Below are 15,750 nucleotides of genomic sequence, written 5' to 3'. Positions count from 1 at the left end.
CACCAAGACAGAGACACCACCTATGGGCCACCCATCACGGTTTGAAAATCTCCCTGCGATCTCCAGCACCCAAACAACTTGGGAGACGGGGAGGGAGGTGGCAATGTGACCTTTATAAATAGCTGAGTTATGCTCGGGGTTGGGGTTTTTTGGGTTGTTTTGTTGGTCTTTTTTTTTTTGTGGCTTGGATATGGAGAAGCACACACAGCCTGTGTGACTTTGAAAACTTTAACGGAAATGAAACAGGAAGCCAGATCCTCTCACAGCTTGTTGATCTATGAAGACGAGCTGAGGCTGTAGAGACTCATTTTCTGCCCCCAGCGAAAGAAGCCCGGGGAGAGAAATCCAGCTGGGAAGATCCTCTGGAGAGGAGATGCAGAGGCGGCACGACGGAAAGGCAAGTAAGATCAGAGACCACTTCACCGAGCAAGAAAAACGGAGCAGAATTAACCACTCCAAGAGAAGCGTTGGTAAGTTCGCAGAGCTGTGCTCTAAATTTTGGCATCTGACCAAGCCGGTGATCGGCTATGGGAAGCTCCTGTTCTGCAGATCACAGTGCATGGGCACGATTTTCCCCTGTGCGTTGGGACTACACCTGACCTTGGTAGTCGTAATAAATGGGGATAAAAGGGGAAATGTTTCCTGACTGTTAAGAACGGACCTAGGTTTCCTACTTTTACCGGGTTGGATGCTGTTGCCTTTGTCTCAGCAGACCCTTTTCGCGCTCTTTTCGAATTGTTCATGTTCTTCGGGCTGTGGTTATAATCCTGCTGCTCACCTGCAGATAGAGGCAAGAACACAGCACTTGCTTCTGCTGCTGACTTGTGGGTTTGAACAGAGACGGTTAAAACGTCTTCACACTTGCTCAGTGCGGCTTTCAGGATAAGCTTTTGCTGTAATTGCTGTGCAGTCTCGTCTGGGTACAAGTGGAGGGAGGCAGTCACAGTCAACGCCTGCAGCGTGGAGATGCAGAAAAACCTGGCGGCTCATGTTATGGGCAAGTTCATAATGCTCCCCTAAAGGCAGGAGATACCATAAGTATCTCTAAGTGGTGGAAGTTTGCTATCAGCACATAGCCTTGTCAGAGCATCATAAACACGTGCAAAATGCCAGGAAGTCTGGAGGAACAGCATCAACCTGAGGCTGCTTCCAGTGGGAGCTCCCCGCAGCTCTCCCCTCGTGCCCACGGAGCCGCTGCCTCATCAGAGGCAGCGAAGCAGGGGAGGCATGAGTTCTGTGGAAAAATGTTGAATGCATAATTTAAGTAAGGCCTTCTCTAGCTCCCAATGTTGTTTCCCAAGGTATTTAGGGGAAGTTCACCCTTTCTGAAGCTTTCTGAACCCTTGTAGCAGCGTGTTTCCCCTTCTGTAACAGAAACTGCCTTCCACTTAGCGGCTATTCCCCTTTTTGCAGTCAATCCCGGCTCAGACCTAGTTTGCTCTCCTTAGGATTACCCTAACCCTTCCTCTTCAGCTAACGGGAATGGCACGAGCCTGCCCCAACCAGTCCAAGACAGAGCACAGGAGGCCTCTGTGTTCCTTGGCTTGGTCTCACCAGGGCTGTCTGCACCGAGGAGGAGGGGGGCTCGCAGGGGAGGGAGGTGGGTAGAGGCTGTCCCCTTGCAGCGACTTGCAAGGAGGAGAGACAACGTTCTCCTGCCACAGCCCACAAATGGGAAAAGGTAGTGGAGAGCTCTCCATGAGTGGCTCAGGGAAGAGGTCCAGGAGGAGCTTAAGAGGAAGAAAAGGCATACGGACAGTATTGGTTAAAAAAGTACTTCAAGAGGTTTCAAGTGAGTGATCTCCGATGGATGGATGGATGGATGGATGGATGCATGGATGCATGGATGGATGGATGGATTGCCCCAGGGCTTATTCCCAGCAAGAGCAGGTGCAGAGGGGCATAGGCTGTTCTCTAGATTGCACTGAAGTGCTGAATAAATGCCCCGAGAAGAGAGCCAAGAGCAGAGAAGGGGGAAGGACTCACTGCTACGGGGCTTGACCTGCAGCATTTGTACTTCGCGTGTTTCATCTCTCTTCCCTAATGAGTCAGCAACCAGATAAACATTAATTTTCAGGCCTGTCTGCACAAAGAAACCACGTATTAAATCCCAAGATCTTAACGTAGGTTGGGGAGGGCAGAAAGAGGCAAATGTGGATTTGCCTGGAACGCTAAACCCCCAAGTGGCACCGACACTGGCCTGGTCAAGGCAAGAAGAAAGCTGGAAAGGGAAGCTGAAGGATGCGATCACCATAGCCAAGACGTGGCTCAGAAACAAATCCCAGGTACCTTGGAGCCTTTGCAGGAGGATGCCTCACGAGCTATATCCTAACGGCATCTGTCCCAGCGGTGTCTCCTGAGACGCAGCTATGGTAAATCACAGACTGCGCCTCCAAACGGAACGCACCAGCTCACTGATGCTGCAGAGGAGCAATGAGCTGGCACTTCCAACATTATTTTTTGTTTCCGAAATAGATTTTTTTGATGGAGCAGCACACAGCGCTGCACAGCTGACAGCTTTAGGCCTCTTAAGTCAACGATTTACTTTTGCTATTCTTAGCTGGTTTTTAAGCCTAGATTTTCTTTTACTTGGATAAGGGTGTTGGTGGCTTTCTGCGAGCGCACCTAAGTGAGCACTTGGCACACCGATACTTAGCAGGTTTTGTCTGTTTTGTTCCTTGCCCGGATTAACTGAGGCGGATGGAGAAACAACCTGATAGTCATGCCAGACGGTACAAATCTCTTCGCTGTTTCATGAAAAGTGTTGACTTTCTATCTCCAACCATTTTAATGTCATGCTATTTTAGAAAAAAAAAGCAACCACCAACCCACAGAGCTAAGTTTGTCCTAGCTGTGCATTGGAGCAAACTGCTTATAACGCTGTAAAAGATTTAAGTCTGCGTCACTTGTTCAGACCATTACAATTCCCTTCTGTTTTCCCTGCAAAGTCCTTAGGGAGATGGAAGAAAACTGCTCTTTAATGTGTAACCAGGAAATGAATTACACGGGTCTATGCAAATTCTCTACATACAGCTGGGACAAATTACACCTGAAAGACTGCTATAAGGGAAGGTACCTGGCAAGGGGGAATTTCTTTTTTGCATGAATGTACCTCATCTTGTTAATGAGTGAATTAATGAGGAACATTTAACAATAGGAAAAAAAATAGGAAAAACATCCAGCAACTCTGAAGTCACTAAGTTGCGTTTAGGTGTCATGGCTAGGTTTCAGACAGATGCTGATGACGTTGCTCTCTGTGAAGGGAACTGCTGATAGAAAAGTTAAAATCGTGTAGCGTGACACCAATGGCCAGATTCTCTCTAACCGCCGTCGGAGCTGCAGCCACCGCTGGCAGACGCAGCTCTCCGCTCCTTTCTCCAGCTGCCGACACCCTGAGGGATGGGTGACAGGCGTTCACCCTCCTCTTCCTCGAAACGGGGGATGCCACCACCTCGCTGCCTGCGTTACCCCTCGCTTTCGGGACGAAAGGAAGAGGCTTCGGGCCTTCTCACTGAAGAAGCCCCCCCCCACCACCACCACCACCTTCGCCCCGGTGCCGGGGCGGCCCGGCGGTGTCCCCGCCCCGGGGGACGGCGTTCGGCGGGTGGCCGGGCTTTGGTCGCCGGGGGAGGCGCAGGCGGAGAGCGGCGGAGGAGCGGGTGAGGCGCGGCGGGACGGATGGGGCGGCGCTGGGGGTCCCCGCGGTCGCGGCGAGGGTTTGGGTTTATGTGTCACTTCTTTACATCTTTATTTATTTATTTATTTATTTTATTTTCCGCTTGACTCTTTCGGGGCTGTTTATCCCCCAGCGGCAATACTCGGAAAGCTGCTTCAAAGGTCTCCGCGGCGGCGCCGCCGGCGGTGTCGTGTCCCGTCCCCGCTTCCCCCCCACAAGATGATGCCCAGGGCCGGGGGGGGTTTGGGGGCGTGTTTGTGGGGAGAGGCTGGCAGGCTGGCAGGTCTCCTGGCAGGAGCTGTGTGCGTTTGAGATGGGTTTGGGTTGGGTCTGGGGACCGGGGCGCTCTCAGAGCGCTGCGCGGCTGGTTCCGGCGCAGGAGGGGGGGTCGTCCTAGCTGTAAATCAGCAACGCCGGGCATTTTCACGGCAGGTGGGTATTTAGGGTTTTGTTATTTGATTGTTTTGGTTTTCTGGGGGGAGTGTGCTTTGTTTGGTTGGGTTTTTCTTCTTTTTTCTTTTTCTCTCTCTCTTTTTCTCTCTCTCTTTTTCTCTCTCTCTTTTTCTCTCTCTCTTTCTCTCTCTCTCTTTCTCTCTCTCTCTTTCTCTCTCTCTCTTTTTCTCTCTTTTTCTCTCTCTTTTTCTCTCTCTTTTTCTCTCTTTTTCTTTCCTTTTTTATTTTATTCAGGTTTTTTCTTTTTTCCCTTTTTTCCTTTTTCTTTTCTGTTTTTCTTTTCTCTTTTTCTTTTTCTCTTTTTCTCTTTTTTCTTTCCTTTTTCCTTCGTTTTTTCTTTTCCCCCCTTTTCCCCCCTTTTCCCCCCTTTTCCCCCCTTTTCCCCCCTTTTCCCCCCTTTTCCCCCCTTTTCCCCCCTTTTCCCCCCTTTTTTCCCTTTTCTTTTTCCCTACATGTGGAATCAGAATTTATATGTTGCAGACTGGCTTCTGTTCCCATCAGAAAGGTGAAGGTTTAGGAAAAAAGGGATCAGAAACAAGCACATGATTCAGGAAGACTTGTGAAGATGGACGTGCAGACTGGTCTGCTTGCCAGTTGCTCGTAGCTCTCAGTATTATACATCTCATAACTCACTGTCAAGTGGTCTTTTAGACAGAAGGTACCATGCCCTACCAGCTTGCTTTTCTGCTGTACGTTTTAGGATACGTTTCTGCTTTGATGGTTACCGGTCCAGCTCTCATTTTGCACTGCCTTTCATACCAACCAACTGGTTTGCTTTTTGGAGGAGCTGTACAACTTGTATTCAACTTGTACTTTCATTTTCTACAGTGGAGACGGAATCAGATTTCTGTGGTATTTAGCAAGTGAGTTTTAAGCTAGTGTGCTTAATATGTGCAAATACAGTTATTCCCACTTCCGTCCTTTGGCCCACTCCAGTTTCTGCAAGTGATGAAACAAAGAGGTAAAGTGCGTGAAACAGGAAGAAACGACCTCTTTTGGTTTTAAATCTCAGAAAACTCCTTTCTAGTCTCTGAAGTTTGCTGCTTTGAGAATTTTATTTCGTTACTGCTGGACAAATAATTTAATTAGAACTTGAAGTGGGCACCATACAGTAAGAGGAAAAGCTGCAATTTTGCATATCTATACAATATACTACCGGGGTTGTTTAAGCACCAGGTGAAGGGTGTTAGAATTGATTCTCAAGGACAAAAGCAGCATTAAAATGCTGGTCAGCATATTGAATGTAAGTGCTTTTGTGGATAAATATCTGCCTTCAGATTTGGACTGCTGAAACAGTTGTTTAATTTTCACAGTTCTGAGTTTCTTTTTGTCATTGGGATATAAGTTTTTTCATTTCATTTAACTTTTTGGACCAGGTTCCCTGACTTGATGGTGTGGATTTCCCATTCAGCATCAGGACTTTCTGTCCGCCTTGTTTCTTAGATACGGCTTCCAGGTTAAATCCTCACATCCTATCTACCAAGGATATAACAACAAATATTAGAGGGTTTTTCAGTAACGTTGGCAGTTTTTCTTGAACTTAATGTCTGAAAATGATTGTCTTTGCATGATTAGCCAGGCAAATGAGTTTGAGATTTCACAAATACCTCTGTCTTGTACCTCCTGACCCCGAGCAGCTGAACCGTGGGAGTCACGGTGCCAGACTGTGCTAGGGGAGACGAGTACGGTTATAATTTAGTTGTTTTGAAAACACGAGGGATAACCAGTGTTCAGGAGTCAAAAGGTTGTATAATTACACTGCTTTCATTACACTTGCATAACGCAAATCAGGACACTAAATTGGTGGGTGTGATGAGAATTGCATAAAGTTTATCTTAAGGAGCTTCTTCATTTCCTCTTGGTTTAGGCTGGGAATTTTTTTTTTTTTTTAAATTACCATTGGGCCACATTAGTGCTATTCTAATGACTTTTTTGTTCAGGTATTACGACTTCTAAAGGAGCTACATTACTCTTAAACTCAAATGCTACTCAGAGTTGCTGTCTGGCGTACGACCCTGAATCACTTCAGGATCAATCTTGTGCTTTGAGGGAATTTGGGAAAGCATGGTGGACACATGGCATCCTTTCTACACTCCTGGGCTGGTAAACGTGCTCTGTTGCTGAGATTCCTGGTGTGGCAAATGCTGGTTCCTCTCTGCATGGTTGCAGCACCAGGGATCAGGTATGACAATGTCGTGCCTCCCAGAAAGACAGAGAAGTAGTTATTTTTTAACAAAAATGTTGGTGTTTCATGATAGTAAACTGTCAGGACTGGTGTACTCCAGCCGCAGCAATGTAAAAATGGTCAATGATAGTGTTAAGAGGAGAGTGTGTAGCTAGGGATCTTCTATCAGGTCTGAGGTGCTAGAGAGCATTTAGATTGTGTATTACAAAATTTGGTATGATGGAAAGATTTTTGCCTTTTTTTTCCCCCATGAACAGTATAACTCATGGTTGGGCTATCTGTTGCCTGATCGTGAAAAATCGTGTCAAAGTTTCGCCCCAGCCTAAGTGAGGAAAAAAAGGAGATAAGGGTGTTACTGCCCACTTGTTGAGAAGGCTCCAGTGAAGGCAAACATGTTGTAAAATTCTCCAAAACTGCTGCAGGCTACTTCATGAATTTTTTAAGATTTTTTTTTTTTTTTACATCAGCAGCTTTTAGTTTTAGTTTCTTCACGGCTTTATTCTGTCTTTGTAGTTTCTTCCCATTTTTTCACTGCTGAGGAGCAACACCGTCCAGTTTTGGCATGCTCAGGATCCAGACCCCAGTGCTTGGGATTGCTGTGTAGCCTGTGTTGAGGTGCTGGAGGCTCCTGACAGAGACAGGAGGTGTGTCTCTAGCTCCTGTCCCCCTGCCACTGTTGGGGACAGATGCCACTTACACCACGTACCCATTCAGAGGGATGTGGCTAGCAAGGTGACTTGTGCTGCCCAAACATTCCTTACAACAAGCATTTCTCTGAGGAGAAGGCTGTGGGCTGAGCAGAAGAGTTGTTTGGTCTTGAGCTACATTGTGTTAAGGTGGAGGGCTGAAAATATGGGATGGTGTGGCTGTACGTGCTCGGTCTCTAGTGCTGTTGCTAGCTGTGCCTGTGCTCTTGGGCAAACCCTTCCCAGATTCCGTGTCCATAATAAACTGCGGAAATTTTCTAGACTTTTTGTGTTTAGCATTTATGTTGCCAGGGTGGAGTGGTCATTGTGGGTGAATGGTGCAATGGAAGTGGGAAATGTGTACCTTAGCATCACAGAATAGTTTAGGTTGGCAGCGCCCTTAAAGCTCATCTGGTTCCAACCCCCCTGCCCTGGGCAGGGACACCTCCCACTAGACCAGGCTGCTCAAAGCCCCATCCAGCCTGGCCTTGAACACCTCCAGGGATGGGGCATCCACAGCTTCCCTGGGCAACCTGTGCCAGTGCCTCACCACCCTCACAGTAAAGAATTTCTTCCTGATATCCAGTCTAAATCTACCGTCTTCGAACTAGTGCCCTGACATGGTGTGGTAGGTGTCATCAAGCCTGCCCTGGCATCTCTGTGGCGAAGAAGCATCATGGCAAGGTGCTTGGCACTGCCTGTGGGTCAGCTGCCACCAGGGAAATGCTGGCAAATTTTTAATTGCTGAGTTTGTGCAAAATCAGTCTTTCTGCAGACTTAAATACTGGTTTCAGGTCTGTCTGTGTGACAAAGAAGTGTCCTACCGGTCTCCCCCAGGTTTGCTCCAAGCACAGCTCCATGCCGTGCACCTGCCGGCCGCGCTTGGCCGTGAGCGACGTGCGGACATGTCCACTGTTCCTCAGTTCTGGTTTTGTTTCGTGTCCCTTCCTGCGCACCACTGTCAGCTGTGACATGCTTGCTGAAGGCTGAGGTCTTAAAAATAGGTGATTTCATGTCGTTGTAGATCTTGAAAAATGATACTGCTGGGTTCCAGTGTTAGAAACTGTCCAGTTCTCTGTATTTTGTTTTCTTTGTTTACAAGTGAAAATAAGTTGTGCCTCTGCCAAGTGCCAGCCCCTTGAGAAGAGCTCAATATGCACTTCATTTTACAGGGCTGCATAATTTCTATTTTATGTAGACCTTGACACCTAACTGTCCAGTTTTTAGGCAGTTTGTGCAAATGCAGAGGTGTCAGGGAACCATGGTCTCTTGGTCCCTGTGACCAATGTCCGGAGCGCTTTGCTTGAAGCTTCTCTTGGCATCCAAGTGTCTGTAACAATATCAAAAGTGCATTATCAACAATAATAATGTGGCTTTTACAAGCAAAGAACTTCTACCTGGAATATTCTGGGTTCTTGAATCACATTTTTATGAAATGTTTGTACTAGCTGTGACTTTAGTATTACACTGAGTATTAAAACTGAAATTTAAGTTATTTTGATGCAGTCAGTTTTACCTTTCAACATGCTGGTTTTGCTTCAGATTTTAGGCAAGAAGTGCCTGGTAATGGCGCTCTCAAAAAATGGCAAGGGACTCGTTTGCATGTGAGCTAATTAAGAAATGCCGGTTTGAAACTGTTGCCCTTTAAAAGATGAAGATAGAGCAGGGTTTAAAAACCCCAGCTGCTGCCATCCTAATAGCGTTAGCTCTGCAGAATAAAGCTGAAGTTTTGACTTTCATCAGGCTGGACACTGAGCGGCAGGGGGAGAGAGGGGCAAGACCAATTCCTGTCGTTTGCGTTCAGAGTGATGGCTTCGATATTTTGCTTTCTGTTGCCTTTCCTTTCTGCTTCTAATCTGTCTCGGAAAGAGGGAGAGAGAGAAGTAAAACTCCCAAGCAAACAAATAATGCAGCTGGAATAACCTCTGCGCGTACCTAGTGGGAAGGCATGGGCTGTGTGATCTGACGCGCCACCGGGAGATGTGAATTATTTGTTAATTATAAATTATATGAGATTATGAATCCATATGAAAAATGCACAGCTCTGCGTGGTGTGCTTGCAGGGTCTGGTACACCTTTGGAGGGGGCTGTGCTCTGAAGACAGAGATAAAATCTGTGTGGTTGAGGGTCCAGCAGCCAGACCTTGTACGGAGATGGGAATGCCGAGCGACATGGATGCAGCCTGATCGAAGGGGGGTGGCTTTCAGAGCGGGGTCTTTACCTGATGGCAGTTGTATGCACTGCCTGTAAGAATTAACAGCTGTGACTGACACTGCTTAGACAGTAAACAAGCTCAGATGAGGTTATTTTTGTTTGTCATGGGTTACTTGAGGCTACTGTTGTCCAGGCTATCACTTGGGATAACTGTTTATTGACAGGTAGAAACTTAAAATTCCTCAGACTGTCCTGCAGTGTGTGCCAGCCAAGTTCACTGGCATTTCTTGCTGCTCTCTCCTCTGGGCTACAGCACTTCAGCAAGGGGTGCCTCGAGGCGTCAAACCTCTGCTTAGGAATGAGCCAGCTGGTGACCACCAAGGGGCTGGGGAGTCACCCGGGGCCATCCGTGGGGTGTTTTGTCCCAGGAGCGCTGCCGGTGGAGTCAGATATGCAGCTTGTTTTCCTCTATGCTGCTTGCACGGATATCTTTCCCAGGCGGGTTTCTGTTGACATTCCTTCTTCCTCAATCCAGGTGTCTTCCCACCTCCTCATGTGCAGTTGGAGGGCTTCTCTGCTCTGTCACTTGCCATCCCTCCTCCGGTGCCGACACGGCGGCCGCTGCGGCAGGTCTTGCAGGAGTTGCAGACCCCACCAGTCCCTTTCTCTGGGGCGATGGGCAGTGGGCTCGAGGAGGTCCTGCTCCTCCATGGTGGCAGTGACCCTGGTGCCCTGCGCTGCCGGGGGGGTCGGGCGTGTGTCCAGGCAGGGTCCCGCGGCGGGGAGCCCTGGGGAGGGGACAGCCACCGCCGCAGCCTGAGGGCCCTCTGCCTGCAGAGACCTGGAGGGATGCTGCCTGGGGTACCACCCAGCCTGCTTAGCACCTAATGACTGCACATCCTTGGAGCGTTGGGCTGTAGCTGTCTAGCAAACAAGATTTTTAAAAAATAGGAGGAAAATAATTCTTATTGCTAAGTAAGACTTCATTATTTTTTTTCCCCCATAAGCAAAGCTTCGGTTATCTAGACGAATCAACAGAAAAACCCATGGTGGGTATTCACACCACTTAGCCTATCAGCTAAACTTAAGTGTAAGAAGGTGTTCAGGAGGGAGATATTTCCTTTACTCTGTCAGTTTGGATTCAGCACGGCAAAAAGAAAAAAAAAATTACAAAAGGCATTTTGAGAGTTGCGTTTGCAAATAGATAAACCAGAAACAAACATGAGTGGCTTTAGGGATGACTCAACATACAGCTCAGCAGCAGGCATAAAAAGAATCCTTAGAGTGGGCTTCCTTCAAATAATAGATTTAGTGCTTTTACGTAAGTTCTGTTTGGAGTGTACAGGCATTAAATACCAATGCTGAATGAGGACGTATTTTTTTCCACATTAAAAAAAAATAAATCATTGCAGTAGCAGAAATTTCAGAGGCTCCTTCTTTAAAAGGAGGTTATTTTATTTTTTCATTATTTTTTACTCATACTTAGGAATAAGAGCTTTAAAGAAATGTTTGGTTTTTGTGGCATGAAAAGCTTTTCATGTATTGCTCTGGACTGTAAATTCTCTGAAGTCTTCTCTCATGTTTTTTCTTACATAAATGGAAGTGTAGCTGAGCTTTATTCATCTAAAGGTCCTGGATGAAGCACCCTGTGCCTTAAAAAGGAAGCTCAATTATACAGGAGATCAAGAACTGAACTTTCCTTTTGTTCTTTTAAGCATCAAGAGAGAGGAGAATGGTATGTGCAGGCTAGGGCGTGTGTTAATATCTTGATTATATAGATGAAATCGATTTTGTAAAGGTAACTCTAATAGGGTATTTTGTAGATACTCATGCAGTAAGTAAGAACCCGTTATGCTTCCTGCTACAGAGTAGGAATACGTAAGTGTCACAACGGGATAGATACATTAACAGCAGCAATTTGGGTCCTGTTGATGATCAGTGCAAAGGAGGCTGCCAGCCTTCCTGCTCTTATTTTCCCTGAAAGACCTTTGAAGAAAGAGGACAAGGGCTGAGAGAGCACTTGGGACGCCCACGCAGGACAGCTGTATAAATAAGGCCTCAGAGCTACCAAAACTATCCATTTTCTAGGTAATTGCGTGATTCTAGTTATGGTTTGGGGCTGGGATTCTGTTTTGTTATTGTTTGGAGTAGAAGTGGAGATCTGATCAGCAGACATGGTTGAACTTTTCATAAGTCACTGATGATTACCATCTTTGCCTGTAAATGATTATCTTTTTCTTCTTATATCAAGTACAGATTCTCATCTTTAGTTGTTACGTTAGAACAGATGAATATTTTCTTAACAGGTTGGCTTTGCTTTGCTCTGTAAAGGAAGGGGTTTGTAATGAAATAATAGTTACTGAATTAAGCAGTGCTTCCCACATACCGTGATTTGTGCTTGATCTGTTCTGTTTTCTGTAGTTTTTCATTTTTTTGGCATGGCGCTGCTAATAAAACGGGAAATCAAAGACTTTGTAATCACTTGGCACTACTTAAAACGGCATGTTTCTCTCGTCTAAACTGTTACGGGGTGTAATCTCTTGTAGGTATTGAATTTTTATAATTAATAGCTCTTTGCTCTGTCTCCCTCTTGGCTCAATCAGTTGAGGTGTACATGCTCATGTGTGCATCCAGGCATCACGCTGATGAATGCTCCGTAAGGATGTTTGCTTGTTTTCCCTTAAAAGATGGAGTTAGCCAATTTTATAGCATACCTCGGTACTGATACTATGTAGTCTGGAAAAAAAGTGATGTGCCGCTGCGCAGAGAGCTCTGCAGGCACACACTGAATGCAGGAGGCAGACTTGGACCTCCATGCCAAGCCTTGCGTCTCTCAGTGGAGGGGTCTCTCTTCCTACCTCTGGGTCCAAGAGAGGAGGGAAGAAGGAGGGATACGGGCGGGCAGCAGAAGGGTTGGAAGAGGGGGATCCCAAAGGCTGCCTCCCTCTTTGAAGGAGGGGATACCTGTTTTTTGGGAACTAGGAACATAGTGTCGTGTGATGGGAGTATGAAACTTGGCCACTTTATGGTAACAAGTAAGATGTCCTGCTTTCAGTACCAAAAAGGCTGTGAAGAGGAACGTCCTGAAAAGAAGTCACGTGGTCAGCTTTTAATTTTGGAAGACACTCTGTTATCTTTCTGATGGCCTTGTTACAGGGAGGGAGGAAAAAAGTAAAAAGGTGAATGAGCCATCAGACAAGCTGGAATATTAGATTGTGCTTTGGCTCTGCGTGCAGTGCTGCCTGCTAGTTCCCAAGCTGATCCTTTACATTCTGCGTTTCATCAGTTACACATTTTTTTAAAGTGGCAACCTCCAAAAAAGTTGTGAGGGTGTCAGATGTGGAGCTAATCCTTTAGAGACTCTTCTTGGGTTACTTGTGAAAGAAGCAGATGTTGCAGATGTCTCTTACTCATCTTTTTTCTGGCCTTTTTTGTTGTTTTTTTTTTTCCTTTTTTTTCTTTTTTTTTTTCCCCCCGCTTTGTGTCTCTGCTGCTGGCTTGACTTTGTGTAGGGGTAAAAGTTTAAAGTTTGGCCCTGGCAGGAAGCTGATGATGTGGTATGAAAAGAAAACACGGTGTACCTCTTGCAATGTAAGATAAACGCTGCTATCGGCTCCTGCTTCAACTCCGTTCAAACCTCTGCTCATGCAAGTTTCTGCTTGGAGCTGTCTTAGAAGTCCCAGGGCTTTATGCTCTGGTGTGGGAGATGAGTTGGTCCTCCCTGTCCCCGCGGTGATGCTCACGGTCAGTCTTCAAAGAGACGTGAGCCCCAGCCGCCAGTCGCAGCACCGACGGGCTGTCGCTGTCTCCTGAGCAACAGGACGAATTGTGCCCGTATCTCAGGGAATGCGTTGGGTTTAAAAATCCGTGGGTTTATTTTACTCCCCCCTGCCAGTGCATTATTAATTTAATTGCTCTTTGGTTTCTGAAGAATTTTGGAGGGGGCAGGGAGGGGGTGGAAAGACCTATTTTAAGCTGCCCTCTTCTTTAATTCACGTCTCATTTGTGATGTATTTTTACCAGCGGCACTTCGTGATCCAGCTGCCACTTCTAAATGTCATTTACTTGAATAAAAAATGTAATTACATTTCTAAGTGTGACATGAGCACTGAAAGTAGTAACTGAATCACTAAGTGCTGTTTGAACAGCAACTTTCCCATGACAGGAGGCAAGGTTTATGAAGTCCAGGGAATGCTGTAATACAAGTGCAGCAAAAATACTCAAAATCACTTGTTTGCAGGCTTTCCCACCTCCCATTAGGCTTTTTATTAGGGAAATACCTACTTATAAATCTCCCGTGCTAATTAAAAATGGATAAACAATATTCAGTTATATCTCCTGTTCTCTGACACCAATTTGTGTTTTTGTTTGAAATCAGTAAGCCAGCGCTTCCCAGAGCTCCTTGAGGAATAGTTACTCATGTGCCTTAAAGGGAGGCTTGTGGGCCTCCAGTAGGTTTTTTTGCAGGACTAATACCGTCAAAAGCTTTTTCAAAAGATGGTTTGATTCAACTTAAAACCTTGTGCTGATGCAAACCTCTCATCCTTTTGGCAGTAAAAGGGGTAAAGGAAGAAATTTTGCGCTCACATGTGTTTCTGGTACTCAATAAAGCAAAGTATGGCATTTGAACAGATGGGCCAGCTCCCGCTTTTTATAGTCCCAGTTTGTTCCAAATCAAAAGAGGGACCATACAGTCATTTTAAGTAATGAAAGGAAAATTTGCTGGATCTCCCTTTTGATACTGTATATTTAAATTGCTGATAACAAATTCCATTTGAATCATCATTGGCTTTCATACGACAGCGTGACAATATAAATCCAGAATACCCATCGATCCATGAGCCGAACCACATTTATAAGCCTTCAGGTTCCATTCTAGTTAGCAGAAGGCTCGGTTATTTACAGTTTGCTGAGGTTTTTCCAACACTGATGCCTTTATCCTAAAGAAGAGAGAGAAAAAATCGTGGTGGATTGATTCTGACATGACTGTTGTCTGTTAGTAATCCTCAGTTCTTGTCCTCTAGGTAGCAATTTGCGTGCTTATTAAGATTGTGTCTGTTGGTGTCCATCAGCAGTAAGTGTGTTTGGGTGCTGGAAGTGGGAATGTCCTGGTGTTTCCACGACTATGCCATTTTCGAACCTTACAGCTGATGTTTTGCTGTCTGTTACTTGGCATCAGTAGTAAATGCTTCCTGCAGCTTCAGATTTTTCATCTTGCTTTTTCATACTCAGTGTGTGCAGGCATAACCCTTGGTCATGGTTTGGGCTGGGCTGGCCACTAAAACAAACGACAGATGCTCTCTTTTACCTCTCTCCCCTTCAGAGAGGAGAGAAAATGACAGAAAAAGATTTAGGAGTTGAAAAGAAATGAAACTACTTTAATGAAATATTAATAATAACATAGAGTAAGAGAAAGATAATAATATTAATAAAACAATGAAATATACACAAATCCAGTGTCAAGCTCCCAGGATGATGATCACATCACTGGCAGGCACTGGGAAAGTCCCAGACTGGACTCAGTGGCAGATGGGAACTGGATTCCAGATCTGGATTCAGGAACTCATGGATCAGGATCAAAGGCAGACAAACAGACAGGGTCCTCCTCGGACACTGGCCATTGAGGAAAGAAAGCTGACCCTTTGATCCCTCGGCTTTTATACTGAGCGTGATGCGGATGGGATGGAATACCCTGTTGGCCAGTTTTGGGTCACCTGTCCTGTCCACTCCTCTGCTTTTCTTTTCCTTTTCTGCTTCCGACCCTCCAACGGGGCAAATAACAAAATTATCTGACCTTGGTTGTTATAGCAATAAGTATAAGCAGGAGCCTCTCTGCGTACCATTCCCTGGTATTCACTATGAACATCAGACCTTATCTGCTAGAAGTGGATACTGTCTGAAAAATACACCATTAATTTCAGAGCATTAGAAGAGGCTTAACTGAAAAGTAAAATTACTGAAAAGAAACTTGGTTCTGTTTTACCTCACAGCAGGACACCCGCAGTGGTGCCAGGAACACAGAGGTCAGTGCAGCACACGAGTAGAAGCTGACAGAGGACCTGTCTGTTGTCTTGTATTAAAAGTGTTCACAGCAGTACGAGTTTTGTGTAAATGGCAACTAGCACCCCAAAAGCTTGTCCGATCACTTGTTTTTAAAGTTCATTAACACCTTTTCCTTTACAGCTCCTAACCTGCTTTGTGTTCATGGGAGAGACGAGGTCTGGGTCTTGCCTCTGGACATCTTGCATATGACATCCTGTAATAAAACTTCTTCAAACAACAGAATATTGGAAAAGGCCAAATACCAGCACTGCTCTGTATATATGCAACGGTGCTTGTAAAAATGTATGTGTAACTGTTTATCTTGTTGCCAAGGCGGGGATTCATATGTAACTCTATGACTTGGTAGTTGTCCACAGTGCATGGGCTTAACTTCCTTGGAAAACTTAAGCCCCTCTTAAATTTCCTGTTAAAGCCAGGAGGGGCAGAAGTTTAACTGCCATAAAACTATGCTGAATGAGTAATCCCTTTGTGGACTTTTCAGCCTTCTCTGGGGATGCCTTTATAAAAAGTTGAGTTCTCTTCAAGTTTTGTAC

General features: G+C 45.7%; 1 protein-coding gene across 7 annotated transcripts in view; it reads left to right on the top strand.

Annotated features, from left to right (window-relative positions):
* Window positions 1-293: 293 nt before the first annotated feature.
* The window catches only part of OTULINL (OTU deubiquitinase with linear linkage specificity like), a 28,365-nt gene continuing 12,908 nt past the window's right edge, over window positions 294-15,750 (top strand). The window contains exons 1-2 of one of the 7 annotated variants that reach the window (XM_063326141.1): window positions 450-470; window positions 15,338-15,499. Coding sequence is in view for 1 of the 7 variants with exons in the window: in XM_063326136.1 (XP_063182206.1) it covers window positions 374-470 (97 nt within the window). In the remaining 6 variants the exon portion in view is untranslated. Of the gene's footprint in view, window positions 471-3,558; window positions 3,660-3,988; window positions 4,109-11,155; window positions 11,243-15,337; window positions 15,500-15,750 lie in introns of those variants that run through there. The other 6 variants (XM_063326139.1, XM_063326140.1, XM_063326136.1 and 3 more) reach the window with 6 other exon arrangements.

The sequence above is a fragment of the Chroicocephalus ridibundus genome, chromosome 2 (assembly GCF_963924245.1).
Source record: "Chroicocephalus ridibundus chromosome 2, bChrRid1.1, whole genome shotgun sequence".
NCBI lineage: Eukaryota > Metazoa > Chordata > Aves > Charadriiformes > Laridae > Chroicocephalus > Chroicocephalus ridibundus.
The sequence above is the reverse complement of the archived record's forward strand: the minus strand, read 5'-3'. Positions and strand labels throughout refer to the sequence as shown.